Source organism: Heloderma suspectum, chromosome 6 (assembly GCF_057233095.1).
Source record: "Heloderma suspectum isolate Gila_16-S chromosome 6, 16-S_ref, whole genome shotgun sequence".
NCBI lineage: Eukaryota > Metazoa > Chordata > Lepidosauria > Squamata > Helodermatidae > Heloderma > Heloderma suspectum.
The window spans coordinates 29,226,967-29,241,741 of NC_139463.1; the positions used below are offsets into that span (position 1 = coordinate 29,226,967).

A 14,775-nucleotide genomic window follows, 5' to 3' on the forward strand; every position below is an offset into this window, starting at 1 on the left:
AAAATATCGGGTTCTCCTTAGCATGCTGATACCTGGCCTTTTTCAGTGGTCCCCCATTTTGATTCCATTTCTGCAGCACTCACCACCTAAGTTTGCTATTAGAGGGAGTGATGTCTTTCCAGAAGGCAATATCTGCAAGGTATTGCCTTTTCTTTCTTGAATCAGCAGAGATGGAGTTGCAAAACAAGTAGGTACAGAACTCATCTTGGTAGTCTGAATGAAAAACTTCAAACAGATCATTGAAAAAATACTGACTAAGAGCTTCTGTACCTCTTCTTCTTCTTTTAAGAAAATCCCATTAAAAAACAACCCAAATTCTCTATCTTTTAAAATTGTGAGCATCAGTCTTAGCTCCTAATCTGGGCATTTGTTAGACTTTTGTTTGGAATAATGAGCAGTCCCTTCTGGAACTAAAGCCTGTGTGTTTTCTGTTGGCTACACTAATTGCACATGGAAGAAAGAAACAAACAAGACACCAGAGGCGAATTGGAGCTGGATGTTTTCTGAATGTTTGGAATGACTGTCCAACCCGCAATCTGTTTGCATTGCTTTGGAACCAGAGAGTGCAGGTGGCTGAGCTGGCTGACTGGATTCTTCTTGAGTTTTTAAACTGTTGTTGTTGAGTTCCCTGTGATTCCTTGCTGGGGACATCGTAAGAAAATCTATTATTAATGAAAAGACAGGACAGGAATGATTGGGTTGCATTTTTGGTGGAAGGATTGCATGCAGAAGTAGTATATTAATGTTTGCCATCATGAACATAAATGATGTGGTACAACAAAGGAACAAGCAGAATCACTGCGATCTTCATGTCTATCATCTGAAAGCATTGCAGATCTCCTTTTTTTTTGCAATGTGCATTTGTTCTTCGTGGTAAGAAGGCAGACAGTTTTTGCTTTCCATATGTGTTTCTTTAAGGCCAATGGTCATGATCATGCTCGAGTAGGAAAAAAACAGAGATGGGAATAAAAATCCTAAAAGATTTCATCTCTCCCATTGCCTAAGAGAAGCCATCCATCTTGGAATCTCTTATATCACAATCTGCAGTCCCAGCCTCAGCAGTGCCCAGAACATCCCAGTTTCCCTTTATCTCTGAGAAATATGATTTCTGTTGGGCCATGTGTGCATATGCCTCTTTTTGTGGTAGCTGATGCGCAGCTTATATGTAGCTGTAGAAATCACCTGAGGGGTGAGGCCTAAAATTTAAACAGTATTTTTTTTTTTTTGGTCACTGCCCCCAGATACTTTCCTTCCTGTTTTGCCCACTTAGATATTCTTTAAGACTCGCAGCAAATGTAACCATAGAAAATAGCACGATGCATCCTTTGCTAGTGAGCTGAAGAGCAAGACCAGACCTTTCTTGTCTAGGAGCTGCATTATAAGTCTTAAACTAGCAGAATATGGCACTGCTCCTTACGAGGTTTCTGTAAATGGAAGGGCTCCATCTGTTCATGGATAGGACCAACTGAGAATTTCTCCAGCAGAAAGGCAGGAGTCAATTTTTGCCAATTCTCACCTCCTCTTGAGCTCCCTCCTGTTCCAGTCAATCCCCCAATCAGTGAAAGTCACCTCCCGCATTCCACTTAAACTGCCCCATGAACTCCAGAGGCAACTGCATCCTCCTCATATACTACTACTACTACTACTGCTAATAATAATAATAATAATAATAAGCTGCATATAATAATTATAAGAACAACAGTGATGATAGGCATCAACCTAGCCCTTTAGAATGTTCATGCATTATTTCAGTTATCCTTACAACCAACCACCCAGTAAAGTAGGCTGCTACTGTCATGTTCCTCTTTGTAGCACATAGAACAAGCAAGGTATGACATCTTGCATGTAGGCTACAAAGGAGCTGCCAGAGACCAGATTTGCCCTGATAAGTGAATGGCTTAAACTTGAACAGCATACTAAAGCAGAAAAAAAATGCAGCAATACTCCAATTTAATCAAAAAGTAAAAACTATAATAATTATTTTAGAGTTGAAAGTTTCTCTGATAGAAAAGCATAGAGGAGGGTCATCTCCAGTGCTGGGCCTATACTTTGAGTAATATTTACTTATTGATTGGTTCAACCCCTCAGACAGGGAGCTAAGAGATGACATTTTGCCAGGAATTATGTGGTAAAGGTTATGTTGACTTTCACAATAGGTTTTGGTCCTCCTGGCTTTAGCTGGTAAACTACCTTTATCTGTAAGGTCCAAGGTTCTGAGTTGTAATGCGGGGGGGGGGGCACTTCACACACTACAAGAAGCAATGAAAAGTAGGTGCATATTCATTAATCTGCTTCCACTTTGTGCCGGTGCTTGTACAAAGTGAAGACCTTCAAAACCTTGGGATGTGCTCAGGCACAGGGGCCAAATCTGGCCCTCCTGGGGGCTTCCCAGATGGCCATGGCCCTTCCTCTGCCCCCATTCCTTTTCTTCAATCACCAATCATTTGGGAGTTTCCCAGTGTTTGTGTTTATATACATAATTCAAAGTTGGGAGTTAGTTGGTCATCCCTTTTTGACTGGCTTCTCACTGACCAATTCTCATGAAACATACTTCATTGGAAAGGTCTTGACACACAGATTCCACAAATGACAATGGGTTTCACTATAATTCAAAGTCAGAAGTTTATATATGTCCATAAACTTTTTTTAAGAATTAAAATTCTATAACAGTATACTATAAAGTTTTATTTTTCATATAAAAAGTGTCAAGTATAATTAAACAAATTGTAAATTGGAGCAAAATGAAATATGAACACAAAAAAGTATCTGTACACCTTTATAAACACAGGTGCAGGTACAATGTACAATGCTGTGCCACTAACATACAGCCTGTAAACAAATCATGAAGGGATTAAGAGACACCTACAGTTAAAAGTAACCCAGTCAGAGTTTAGTAATTGCTCAAAAGAAGTCTTCAGCTGTTAAATGTAACAAAATAACATTTAAAAGTCCCTGTAAACCATTAGTTAACTTAAACCTTTCATTAGATTTGATTTTTCTCCCTGAACTTTGTTCATGAGGAACCAACTTGTTCTAAAAGATTTAGGGATGGGTGGATTCCCTACTTGTCATTCTAGTCGGGAATCCAACCTTGGGGGGAGGTGATCCGTTCCTCCCCCCAGAATCCTCTTTGGTCAGCTCTGCTCCACAGCGATTCTGCAGAGCCGCTGGCCGGCTCCAAAGCACCAGTGATACGGCCGCCATTGCCGTATCGCTGGCTAAGGGGTATTGACTGCAGACGCAAATGGTGTCCAGGACCATTTACGGCTGCATTTACCTTAAACTAAGACCTGTATGGCCACAAATGGCATCCTGGATGCCATTTGCATCCGCAGTCAATACCCCTCAGCCAGCAATACGTCATGGCAGTTGTATAGCTGGCGCTCTGGAGCCGGAGGATCCAGCCGAAGAGGATTCCACAGGGAGACAGAGGTAAGTGTTCCATTCCGCCACGGACTCGGGGGGGGGGAATTCTCCACCATCCCTAAAAAGATTGAAATGCCTCTCCTAAGGCTTAGCTACTGGCAGTAACAGCTTTAAGCTACAATGTGCTGGTAATTTTGGCCATGTTCCTTTTGCCTCTGGCCCTACCCACCATTAGAATGCCACCCTCCAAAGTTTCTCCAAAATGGAATGCAGCCCTCAAGCTGAAAGAAGTCCAACACCCCTGGCTTTTTGTAAACCAAAGAATGAAACACAGGGCTGGATTAGAAAATACTTTTACCCAGAGGTGCCTTCCCTTCTCACTGACTGTGTCGTCAAGAGGCAATGGTTCTTGTTAGGATTGAGAATATGGGGAACACACTAATGGGCAAAGGCTAAAGATTTTATTCAGCAGAACCAAAGTAACAAAGCAGAAGAAAACAAAACACTACAGAGCAAGAGTATAAATTTACATTCCTACACTTGCTGGGGGTCCCATCAAAATCTGCCAACAGATGTGACTCCAATACTGGCCTCTAACATGCAGCACCTTTCTGAAGCAGCCTGCATTGAGATCTCACCCTGGGAGTTTGTCAGGTGTGTGTGTGTATGTGTGTGTTTATTCCTTCATATGATCATATTAACCTCACCTCTATCCTGGCCATATTCCAATGACTTTGAGAATGTTTGGCAGTAACCCAGCATAGATAACAGAAGCTTATCTACTAGCCCCTCAAGTTATTAAGTCTCAAACAGATAACTGACTCTGGGAAGAAGAAACATAGATAACCAGTAAAAGCCATAGGCCCAACCGGAAGTCTAGGCACAGAAGAAGCAATGGTTGTACATGTACACTACCAAGTCCTTGAAAAAGCAATTGTATTCCATGTTTCCACTACACCAAACTAGCACACCTTGGATATCCATAATTTTCTTAAAGGAATATGCACATAGAAGCCAATGGCTATAGGCCCAGCTTGTATTTACAACTCCTGGGTTTTATCAGGGACACCGATTGCTTAGTCTGAGCCCATGCATGTTGGATTTTACACACGTACCCCTTGAATAACGTTATACTCATGATTAATGAGAGCCTTGTGTGGCGCAGAGTGGTAGGCGGCAGTATTGCAACCAAAACTCTCCCCACAACCTGAGTTTGATCCCAGCAGAAGCTGGGTCCCAGGTAAATGGCTCAGATCAACTCAGCCTTCCATCCTTCCGAGGTCAGTAAAATGAGTACCCAGCTTGCTGGGGGAAAGGTAGTCATGACTGGGGAAGGCAATGGCAAACCACCCCGCTACAGTCTGCCATGAAAATGCAAGTGCAAGCGGCGTCCCTCTAGGAGTCAGCAATGACTCGGTGCTTGCACAGGAGGAACCTTTCCTTTCCATGATTAATGTTCAACTGGGAGAAAGACAGATCTGCTGAATGGACAGGAAATGCAGGGTTGCTCTCGCATAGGGAAGTGGATCCAGCTGAAGGTACTGTCCAATCGAAGCTATGGTTATTTGTCTTCTACAGCCTGAGGTCTTTTCATCGTACTCTTGAGATTTGCCCCCAAACCAGCTTCATTATGCTTATAGAGCAGGAGAATTTCCCCAGGGAAAGTTGATGTTTTTTATCTCCCAGGATCCTAGAGATCAGTTCAGAAAGCAAGCTGTACAGAGTGCAGAACCCATACTGGTACTGGGTAGCTGCGAGTTCTGGTAGAAAGTAACAAGGATCAAAGTATCTGGAATACAGCAGCTTTGAAACAACACCTACAGATATAGAGCTGATTCACACTTGCATGTCCATTTAGGTAGCTCACTGATTCTCGCATGAATGTACACCTAGATATCTCGCTATTGGAACTGAACATATGAGCTCCCTCCATTGGAATACATTGCATTTGTGATGATGCAAGATAATACAGGACACTGTGCCCTGAGACGACTGTTTCACATAGCCAGTGTGTCATCAAACAGAGGACCTGCAGACATGTGAACTCTTCCTACACTCTATCTGGAGGTTTTCTGAGTAGTTGTTCCACGGAGATTTCAGCCACAATTTAACTCCAGCAAACCCTACATGCATGTATTATGTATAATAAGCTGTATGTAAATATGATTATGCATATGCATGCTTTTTCAATAGCCTTACTCAGATGATTATCCCCAGAGGAAATAACGCAAGTCAATTTGTTAAGAGGCACAGTCTCTTAATGGCACAGTCTAAGAATAATGTGCATTCAAAAGCCAGTTTGTTCCACCAGATCCTTTGCAAATAAATGTCATGAACATTTCCATAAATCATGTATGCACAGTTAAGCAAAATCAAAAATGGCCGATGAAGAAAGGCAACTAGAGAAACAGCATCAGTGTCAAAGCAAACCAAACCCCTGTAGGAAAGGAAAATCTTGTTACTTTATTCTCACCTTGCATACAAATTCACAGTATTTCTTTATGCAATGGTGATTTATTAAGAAAATTTGAATGTCATCTTAGAAGCTTTTGCTATTCAAGCTAGGGTACAGATGCATAACAAATGGCCTGCTGGATCAGACCAAACCCTATCTAGTCCAGCATTCTGTTCATACAATGGCGAACCTGATGCCTGTGGGAAGCTCACAAAAAGGACATGAGTGCAATAGCATTCTTACATTAATGTTCCCCAGCAAGTGTTATTCAAAGGCATATTGCCTCTGACAGTGGAGGTAATATGCAGCCGTTTGTTTGTTTGTTTGTTTACAATATCTATATACCACTTCACATCAAAACATTTCGGAGTGGTGAACAGCAAGGATAAAAGAATAAAACACCATGTAAAAACAATTAAAACATTTTAAGATAAACAATTCCAATAAGACCAGATTTAATTAAGGATGTGCGAACCCACCCCTGTCTGGGTTCTCTGGGCAACCACCCAGCCCCTGCCCCCATTCGCTGGTCTTTGGACCATGCTTGAGCCCCTCCCACATTTGGTGAGCAGCCTGCACTCACCCCAGTGGCTTTGCCAAGCTCCGAGGTCGCCATCTTTTGAAAAATGAAATGGTGATCACAAAAAGGCACATATTTGTGCATGCGTGAAAATGTGGTTTTTGCGAAAGCACGTATTTGCATGCATGCGAAAATGTGCATTTTGCAAAAATCCACATTTTCATGGATACGCAAATATACACATAAAATCATAGAATCATAGAATAGTAGGGTTGGAAGGGGCCTACAAGGCCATCGAGTCCAACCCCCTGCTTAATGCAGGAATCCAAGTCAGAGCATCCCTGACTGATGGCTGTCCAGCCTCATCTTGAACGCCTCCAGTGTGGGAGAGCCCAACACCTCCCTAGGTAATTGGTTCCATTGTCATATTCCTCTAACAGTCAGGAAGTTTTTCCTGATGTTCAGCCGGAATATGGCTTCCTGTAACTTGAGCCCATTATTCCGTGTCCTGCACTCTGGGATGATCAAGAAGAGGTCCTGGCCTTCTTCTCTGTGACAACCTTTCAAGCACATTTTTGCCATTGCTCTTTCATTTTTCAAAAACTGGTGACTGCAGAGCTCGACAAGGCCACCGGGGTGAGTGTGGGCCACTTGCTGAGCCCAGGCTTGGGAGAGTGGGGGCAGAGGCTCGGCAAGCAGGGCTTGAGGATGCAGGAGGGGGGTTCTGCCAGATTCCTGGATGGAATCGGGCACCCATGCCATCCCTAGGTTTAATATACTGCGGCTCATCACTCAAGGAAGGCTTCCCCAAAAAACAATGTCTCCAGGAGACACCGGAAGGAACACAATGTTGGCGCCTGCCTGACCTCCAAAGGCAGGGCGTTCCACAAGAAGTGGACATTCTTCTACAAGAATCATGACCTAGTCACCTTGTTTATCCAGCCCTTCCAAGTCAAAATGTGATTAGCTCTCTTGGCCCAAAGGTTCCCTTTCCATAATGCACCCCTGTTCCCTTTTACCTGCATGCCATCATGCCTCCCAGCAAATGCTTCTGAATAAGCTTACTCTCATGGTATGTCCAGCCAGCCAGTAATGATATGCAAATACCCCTTTCCATTTGTGTCAGTAACTGCCAGAGTTTTATAAGCATTCCCATCACGTACTAGAAAAACCTGGAAGAGTTTTGTGAACATTCCAGAGGAATGCTCAGAAAACCCCCAGATGGTTTTGCGCATGACTTGCCAATCCCCCAGCTCACCCACCCTATTTGCAAGCAAAACACCCCTTGTGAAAAGAGGATAGTAATACTTTCCACGATCCCTTCAGGAAATGATATTCCTGAGCATGCTTAAAAGTGTCATTTCACTCAGGTCTTGGGCAGGCAAGGCTGTCTGTGAGCCTCTCCATTGCTATTTAACCTCTCCACACTGGGGGGGGGGGGCATTGCTCACAAAGTGTGTATGTGTGTGAGGGAGGGGAGGGAGACCTGGAAATTGGCAGTGACAAGAAAGAAAACACCTTTTGAGCTGGATCAAGTTTCAAGTGGCTGTGGTTCCAACTTGAAATGTGGTACCCAAATGGCTGTAAGGCCAAAAATGTTGGGGCACCATTTTTTGAGCGGGGTGGTGGTCTCCTTTTTGAGCCCCCCCACTGAACATCATCAGCAACAGTGTCTATGAGGTGTGCAGTTATCCTCTTGAATATTTCAGGTGTTGGCATAGTTTCAACAATAACCCCAAACCCCTTTGCCCTAACTAACCCCTTTGCTTTTGCCTCTCTCCTTCTTTAGGAATTTGTCTTACTTTGCTACCCAGCACAGCCCGTCTGCTGTCATTTTGGACTTGTGGGAAGCCAGGCATCAGCATGATGGTGACTTAGACTCTCTAGCCTGTGCTTTGGAAGAGATAGGAAGGACACAGCCCAAAATCTCTAACCTTACAGAAACTCAGATCGAGGAATCCAACTTCAGCTACAGTAGACAAAACGGACTTTAGTCATCACTTTCCTTTGAAAGAACTGAAAGCCAGCTTGGACTTTGTACTTGACAGAATTCCTGTAAAAAGGAAGGAAACCATGTGTTATTTCACCACACACACACACGCCTCTCGTATTTCATACAGTGCCTCACTCCCTCATGCCATCAAGTCAGTTTCCATTTGGAGAAACAGAAGAAGCTGTTCTGTTTTCTCCAAATGTTCTGTTTCCACAAGGAAACTCATGCCTCTCTGCACAAATGTTGCTGTGAGAGGGGGGGAAATTATCTCCCTGCACTGAAGGTTAAAGCTGGTACTTGGGTACTGACAATAAGCACGATGCTTATGGAACAAAATGTGTAGGAATAAATGCTACCACAGTCAAGAGACGAAAACATGAAGAAGATTGACATCTTCTAAAACCTAGACATTTCTGTGTATTAGATTGTTGAGTTGGCTCTTCTCTATTGGTTTTGTTTGTGATGTGTTTTAGTTTGGGCTCTCGCTAAGGATATGGCCATGTAGGAGGCACAGGTAAGATGGAACTGGGGTAGTGCTGTGCCGAAAAATTCTCCCACATTTGTTTTCAACCATTCTCATTCAATTTGATAGAAATGAAATTGCTTTTGAGAAGACATTCAAAGGAGAATAGATTTTGTAGAAATTCTCATGGGTTGGGTTTGGGGTTCTTGTCCTTACATTACTTATGAGGTGGCCATGGAGTGTGCATGAGTGTCCTGTCTGTCATTGTACAGTCATCTGTATGGCAACCTGTAGCTTCCTCAGCTTCCCAAACTTCAATTAAAGCCATCATGAGGAAGACATCATGAGGCAATTCCTCCCATGGGGCATTTTCAGTTCAGGAAGTGCAGGTGGCCTGGGAGGCTGGAGAGCAATAGCAAGATGTGTGATAGAGAGAGAGAAAACACACACAGCACCCTTGGCCACCTCGCAGTGATTAGGTAAGCTCAAAACCCCAAAGAAATCCAAAATTCTGCCACAATATAGTTGATGCTGTTGCCAATTGCAGGAGCAGTGCAATAAACCAAAAACCTTCAGGAAAAAGACGTATGAACCTGTGCTAAAACCCCCGCCAGTAGTGAGCTCTGTGACAAACTGTTGGAGAATTTCTCCTCTCTTAGGAGAAATCCAGTGAAATTGTCCCCCCAATTTCTCTGCCCACAAATAGGTTGGGGATTTTGAGAGGGCATTTGCGCACAGCTCTGAACTGGGGCCACTGATGCCACTGTGGATGGAGGCAGAAAACAAAGTTCGTATCTCCCCAAACTTAAAAACAAAACACAAACACAAACAAAAGTAGAGCTGAGTGTAAATTCCCCAGAAGATACTTTTCTGAAAGGAAAGAAAGGAAAACAAATAGAATTCTCTTTTTCTGACCCTGTGCCCCAGAAAAGAAGGGCACCTTGCAGAATTTTCTACAAATATTCTTCACCATTTCTTTTTTCATGGTGAGCTCCAATTACCTCCCCCCCAATGCCCCATAATGACGCTACATCTGGGGCATTCTGGGGTTGCAGAATAGCAGCCAGGCTGCCACTACAGGGATAATGTAAAAAAAAAAAAACATACAGAAATAAAGACGCTGTGCTACTGCCACTGCTAATGGTGAACCCCGGCCCTGAGAAACTGTTGGAGAATTTCTCATCCTCCTATATAAATTCACTGAAATGATCCTTTCAATGTATCTGCCTAAAAAAAATAGGAGGGGGAATTTCAAGAGGCCATTTAGAAAAAAGCACCAGCGATGAAGTAGAATTTAAAGATAATAGTTGAATACAATAATGTCTAACTAAGTGCAGAAACACATGTGACATGGTAGATCGATGATCTGATGGTTGTGGGGTGGGGAGTTCTTCCATTTAAAAACACATGTAAGGGATCTGCAGGGTTTTTTTGTTTGTTTGTTAATTTGAGAGGTTCTGCTGATGTTCAGCTCTTCCCCCTGTACCATTTCCCTGATCAAAATCACTCCACCAAAGGTGCTATTAGACCTCAGGAAACAGACACACACACAGACACACACACACACACACGTACCTGTCTCATGCCTGTATTTCCCCCCATATGGGCATGCATGAGAGATAGATTTAGATCAGTGAAATAGCAAGGTGGGAGGTGGGGTCCTCCAATATTATTGCTCTAATGATCAGGGTCTCGTGGCTGCTTTACAGTGGGGGAAAACATAGGAAGATCCACCCATTCAGTTCATTTCTTTGATGAGAACTTACCAAAATCAATCTTCATAAACCAACCAGACAGATCTTGAACTTAAAAAAAGAAAGAAAGAATGTGGGAGAAAATGAAAGTGACACATCCATCCATCCATCCCGGCAGAGTTCTTTCAGTACATAGGTCTGAGTAGTCTGGCTTTGAATCCATGTGTATTCAAATGCAGGATGTTGGAGAAATCCGCAACAGATTCAAATGATTTGAGATTTCTATGAATCCAACCCACAGATTCTGCAGTGGAATGGCTTTTTCTAAGTCATGTGGATTCTGTGGACTTTTTTTTTTTTTTTTACATTCTGGAATTTTGCACAACTTTGGTCTACAAAAATACAAAAGTTGCTGGAAAATACACTAATGTGCATATCATTTTATTTTTTTTAAAAAAATCACAATGTTCTATACATGTTTTTGTGCACTCTGCTCACTGATTGTATGCTGAGATAGATAGATAGATAGATAGATAGATGATAGAGATAAGAGAATAGAGATAGAGATAGAAATATATCTATCTATGTAAGATGTTATATTCCAGCAAAAGTCCTGTACATTGTGGCAGACTTTTTGGCAGACTTTTTCAGGGGGTACCCCATATCTGAATCTGTCAATGAGCAGTTAACAGAGCAGACAACGATGCCCTGACAATCCATGAAACACAGACGTGATGGATTAAACAAAATCTGTACAGCCCTAATTCAAGCCATGTTTCTGGTGTGGAATAGGGAAGTTCAACTCTTTTTTTCCTGATAGGCTCTTCATCTTAGCAGGCACATGACAGGCAGGTATATTATGGACCTCCCCATGGTGGGACTCAGTGGACCTCTTGAATTTGGCCAGTGTAGATGGCTTAGAAAGTTGATTGGTTTATTTTTGTTAAGAACTTACCAAAATTTGCAAATTTCTTCATAAACATGATGGTGTGTGTGTGTGTGTGTGTGTACACACACACACACAGAGAGAGAGAGAGAGAGAGAGAGAGAGAATGTGTTAGAAAGTGAAACTGATGGTTTTGTCTGTCCCTAGTGCTGGATCTCCTGTGTCACAACTGTTCAGCCCTGAGAAGCCCCATTCATGGTAGAAGCAACAAAAAGGGCTGCATTTTGGTGTGACTCTTTCTGGTTTGTTTCAGGGTTCCCCAGAAGGACATACCCCCTTCCCCTGGCCCCACCTCCTTTCTCCCAACCACCAATCATTTGGTGGTTTCTCAACTTTTGTGCCGTTTTTCTCCCCCCCCCATTGTAAAAAGGTTGAAATACCTCTCCTAAGGTTCAGCTACTGCCAGTAGGAGTGTTAAGCTAAACTATGTTGGTGTTTGGGGGATTTCTAGCCTTGCCCCTTTTGCCTTTGGTCTCACTTACCATTGCAATATGGCTCCAGAGAGCTTCATGAAAATGGAATTCAGTCCTTGGGCTAAAAGAGGTTCTGCATCCATGTAATATGATCTCCATTGCACTTTCAGTAGCAGCGGGTGCCTTTTTAAAAAAAGGATGGAGAGGTCCTAAACATGAGACCAGCTCCATAGATCTTACCTTTACGAAGCTTACACTTGCTTGATGGCACCATGGCTAGACGACACTGTGCTGTTCCTGAAAAAAAAGGGGAAGGAAGGTACTCTTCCATAGAACTGGATCAAAACAAGGGCTTACCCATTGCCATAGTGATAGCATGTTTCCATATTTCATTAATTTTGGTTAAGCTTAGCTCCCACTGGGACGGGGGAGTCTGGCGTCCTTGAGCCATAAGGAAATATGCATGGGGAACTAGTTTTGACTAAAAAGCCATGTTTGGTTGGTTGGGATTCCCCCTCAAAAGGGCCTTTTGACTCTTGACTGGTTAGAATGGGAACTGCACAACTCTCTTCCAGAAACAGGTAGCATTTTTTTTCAGGCAGGTTACATCAGGGCTGCCCAACTATGAGGCCAGAAACCTGCCCCCCCAAAAAAGGTTAAAAAAAACATGGTAAGGTAAAGTTTAATGTAGAAATGAGAAACCACAAGCTTTTTGATCTGTAAAACTCTCTTGTACATGTTAGGTTAGATCTAATTTTAGTCACACTTTGAGTAGACCCACTGTAATCAATGGGGCTTAAGTTAGTCTGGACTCACTTGCTCCATTGATTTCAGTTGGTCTTTTCTAAGCATTACTACACAGTGCTTTGTTTTCTTCCAAATAATATTTCCTTGTTCCATTTCCCCAAATATTAGGCAGTTATGTTTGGCTTTTTGGAAATGGTTTGTCCCTATACTCAGTCTAACTGGAAAAACCTAAAATGATAATGAATTGCACTTTGTTGTGATTCCTGAATGTACAGAGTTGAAGAAACTAACCACAAAAAATCAGACAGTCATCATCTCTGAAAAACTGATCAATGTTGACAAATCACTTTTCTTTCTAATACTGTTGAGTTAATTTGCAATAATAATAATAATAATAATAATAATAATAATAATAATAATAATAATAATAGGAACATGCCCATTTTTACCCTTAAATGTAGAGGTGGTGTTGTCCTAGTTACTATCATCATCATCTTTTTTATCTGCTCTTCCTCCATTGAGCTCAGCACAGTATTTATGGTTTTCTCTGTACTCGTTGTATCCTCACAACAACCCTGGAAGGTAGGTTAGGCTGAGAAATAGTGACTGGCCCACGGTCCCCTGAGCTCCATGGTTAAATGGGGATTTGAACTTCTGTCTCTCCAGCCCTGGTCTGGCACTCTAATCACTGTAACAGACTTACTGCCCAACACCAACTCAGCTCTGGAAAGAGATTGGGAATCTCCTAATTGGACACTAGGTCTATGTTGTAGCATATGCAACACAGTTGTGTCCTCATACAGACAGCAGAAATAAGTTGTGCCTTGACACACTGCCAGTGTTAAACTGATCTGTGTATCTGCACTGGTGCAGACACAGCTCATTAATACCCTCTTGTTTTCTCTTTCCTGCCCAATCCATAGTTACTCACAATCTATTTATTCAAGTATGCAGATACAAACATTACAGTGACTTCAGTCCATAAAGCTGTCACATACTTTCACTCCATCCTAGCTGTAGTTGATGCTGTTATTTTTTATGTGACTTGAAGTCAGCATGGTTTCTTGTACCTTTCATAGGAGGGGACACCACCTAGGGGTTTCAGGCCCTTGGCCCTGCAGTCCATCTAGAAAATGTCTTCTGCTAGTCTGGAAGAAGCATACCTCGCTCAGTCCCTACCATTACAAGGGCCACAAACAGACATATCAAATGCATCTTTACTTTGAATATACACATTAATGCAGCATTCCTCCCCATGCAATCAACAGTTGTGGAGCTTTTCCTCAAATTGCAGCAAAGGAGGAGAGGTTTAAACTTCCCTTCCCCTCCTGCTGTGATCCCAGGATCATCCCCCTGAGCAGGTGCTATTTACATCTTTTTTTAAGTGTGTGTGTTAAATGCAGATGTTTGCTCTTGGCAAAGTCTATGCTTCAGGGCATGACAACATGACCATACCAGCACCTCTTCCTAGGGCAACTGTACATGCATGGGATGTACCACCTACTACAGCTCATTGATCTGTGACAAAGAGGCCAAAGACAAGATTAGGGCAAGAATCAGAGTAGTGCTGATCCACAGGACTAGAGTAGACACGTCCCATCCCTTTTTTTTCTGAAATTCCTCACAATGGTAACATATATATATATATATATATATATATATATATATATATGATTGTTCTATCTATCTATGTTCTATCTATCTATCTATCTATCTATCTATCTATCTATCCATCTATCTATCTATCTATCTATCTAAAAAAAGCACATCCAGTGTTCTCTTAATTACAAACTTCTGGTGTAGAGGGATTTGGTGTAAGAACCCATTAGTCAAACCATACTACACAGCACAATAAACTAATTCAACTGGCTGGGTTAGTGGAGGGTGTTCCAAGGCTTAAACATCCAGAAAAATTGCTCATATGACTTACTGTTGACCAATCTCTAGCCATCACTCTGGTTCCCACAGCCATAGCCTATGCTGCAATCCTATATACACTTACCTGGGAGTAGTTCCTTTGAATTCAATCTAACATACTTCTGAAGTGATATGTATAGGATTGTGATGTAACATCAGGAACAAATTAAGCACGTCTCTGGTTACTCCCCCACCCCACTTTCCGTCTTTCTTGATTCTTGACCTAAACTCTTCTAGAAAAATTGTCTAAACTCTTCTAGA

General features: G+C 42.3%; 1 protein-coding gene across 1 annotated transcript in view; it reads left to right on the forward strand.

Annotated features, from left to right (window-relative positions):
• UNC5D (unc-5 netrin receptor D) overlaps positions 1-9,886 on the forward strand; it is a 721,393-nt gene extending 711,507 nt beyond the window's left edge. The window contains exon 18 of the mRNA XM_084807245.1: positions 8,131-9,886. Coding sequence (XP_084663371.1) covers positions 8,131-8,335 — 205 coding nt within the window. The 3' untranslated portion in view covers positions 8,336-9,886. The remainder of the gene's footprint in view (positions 1-8,130) is intronic.
• Positions 9,887-14,775: the final 4,889 nt, after the last annotated feature.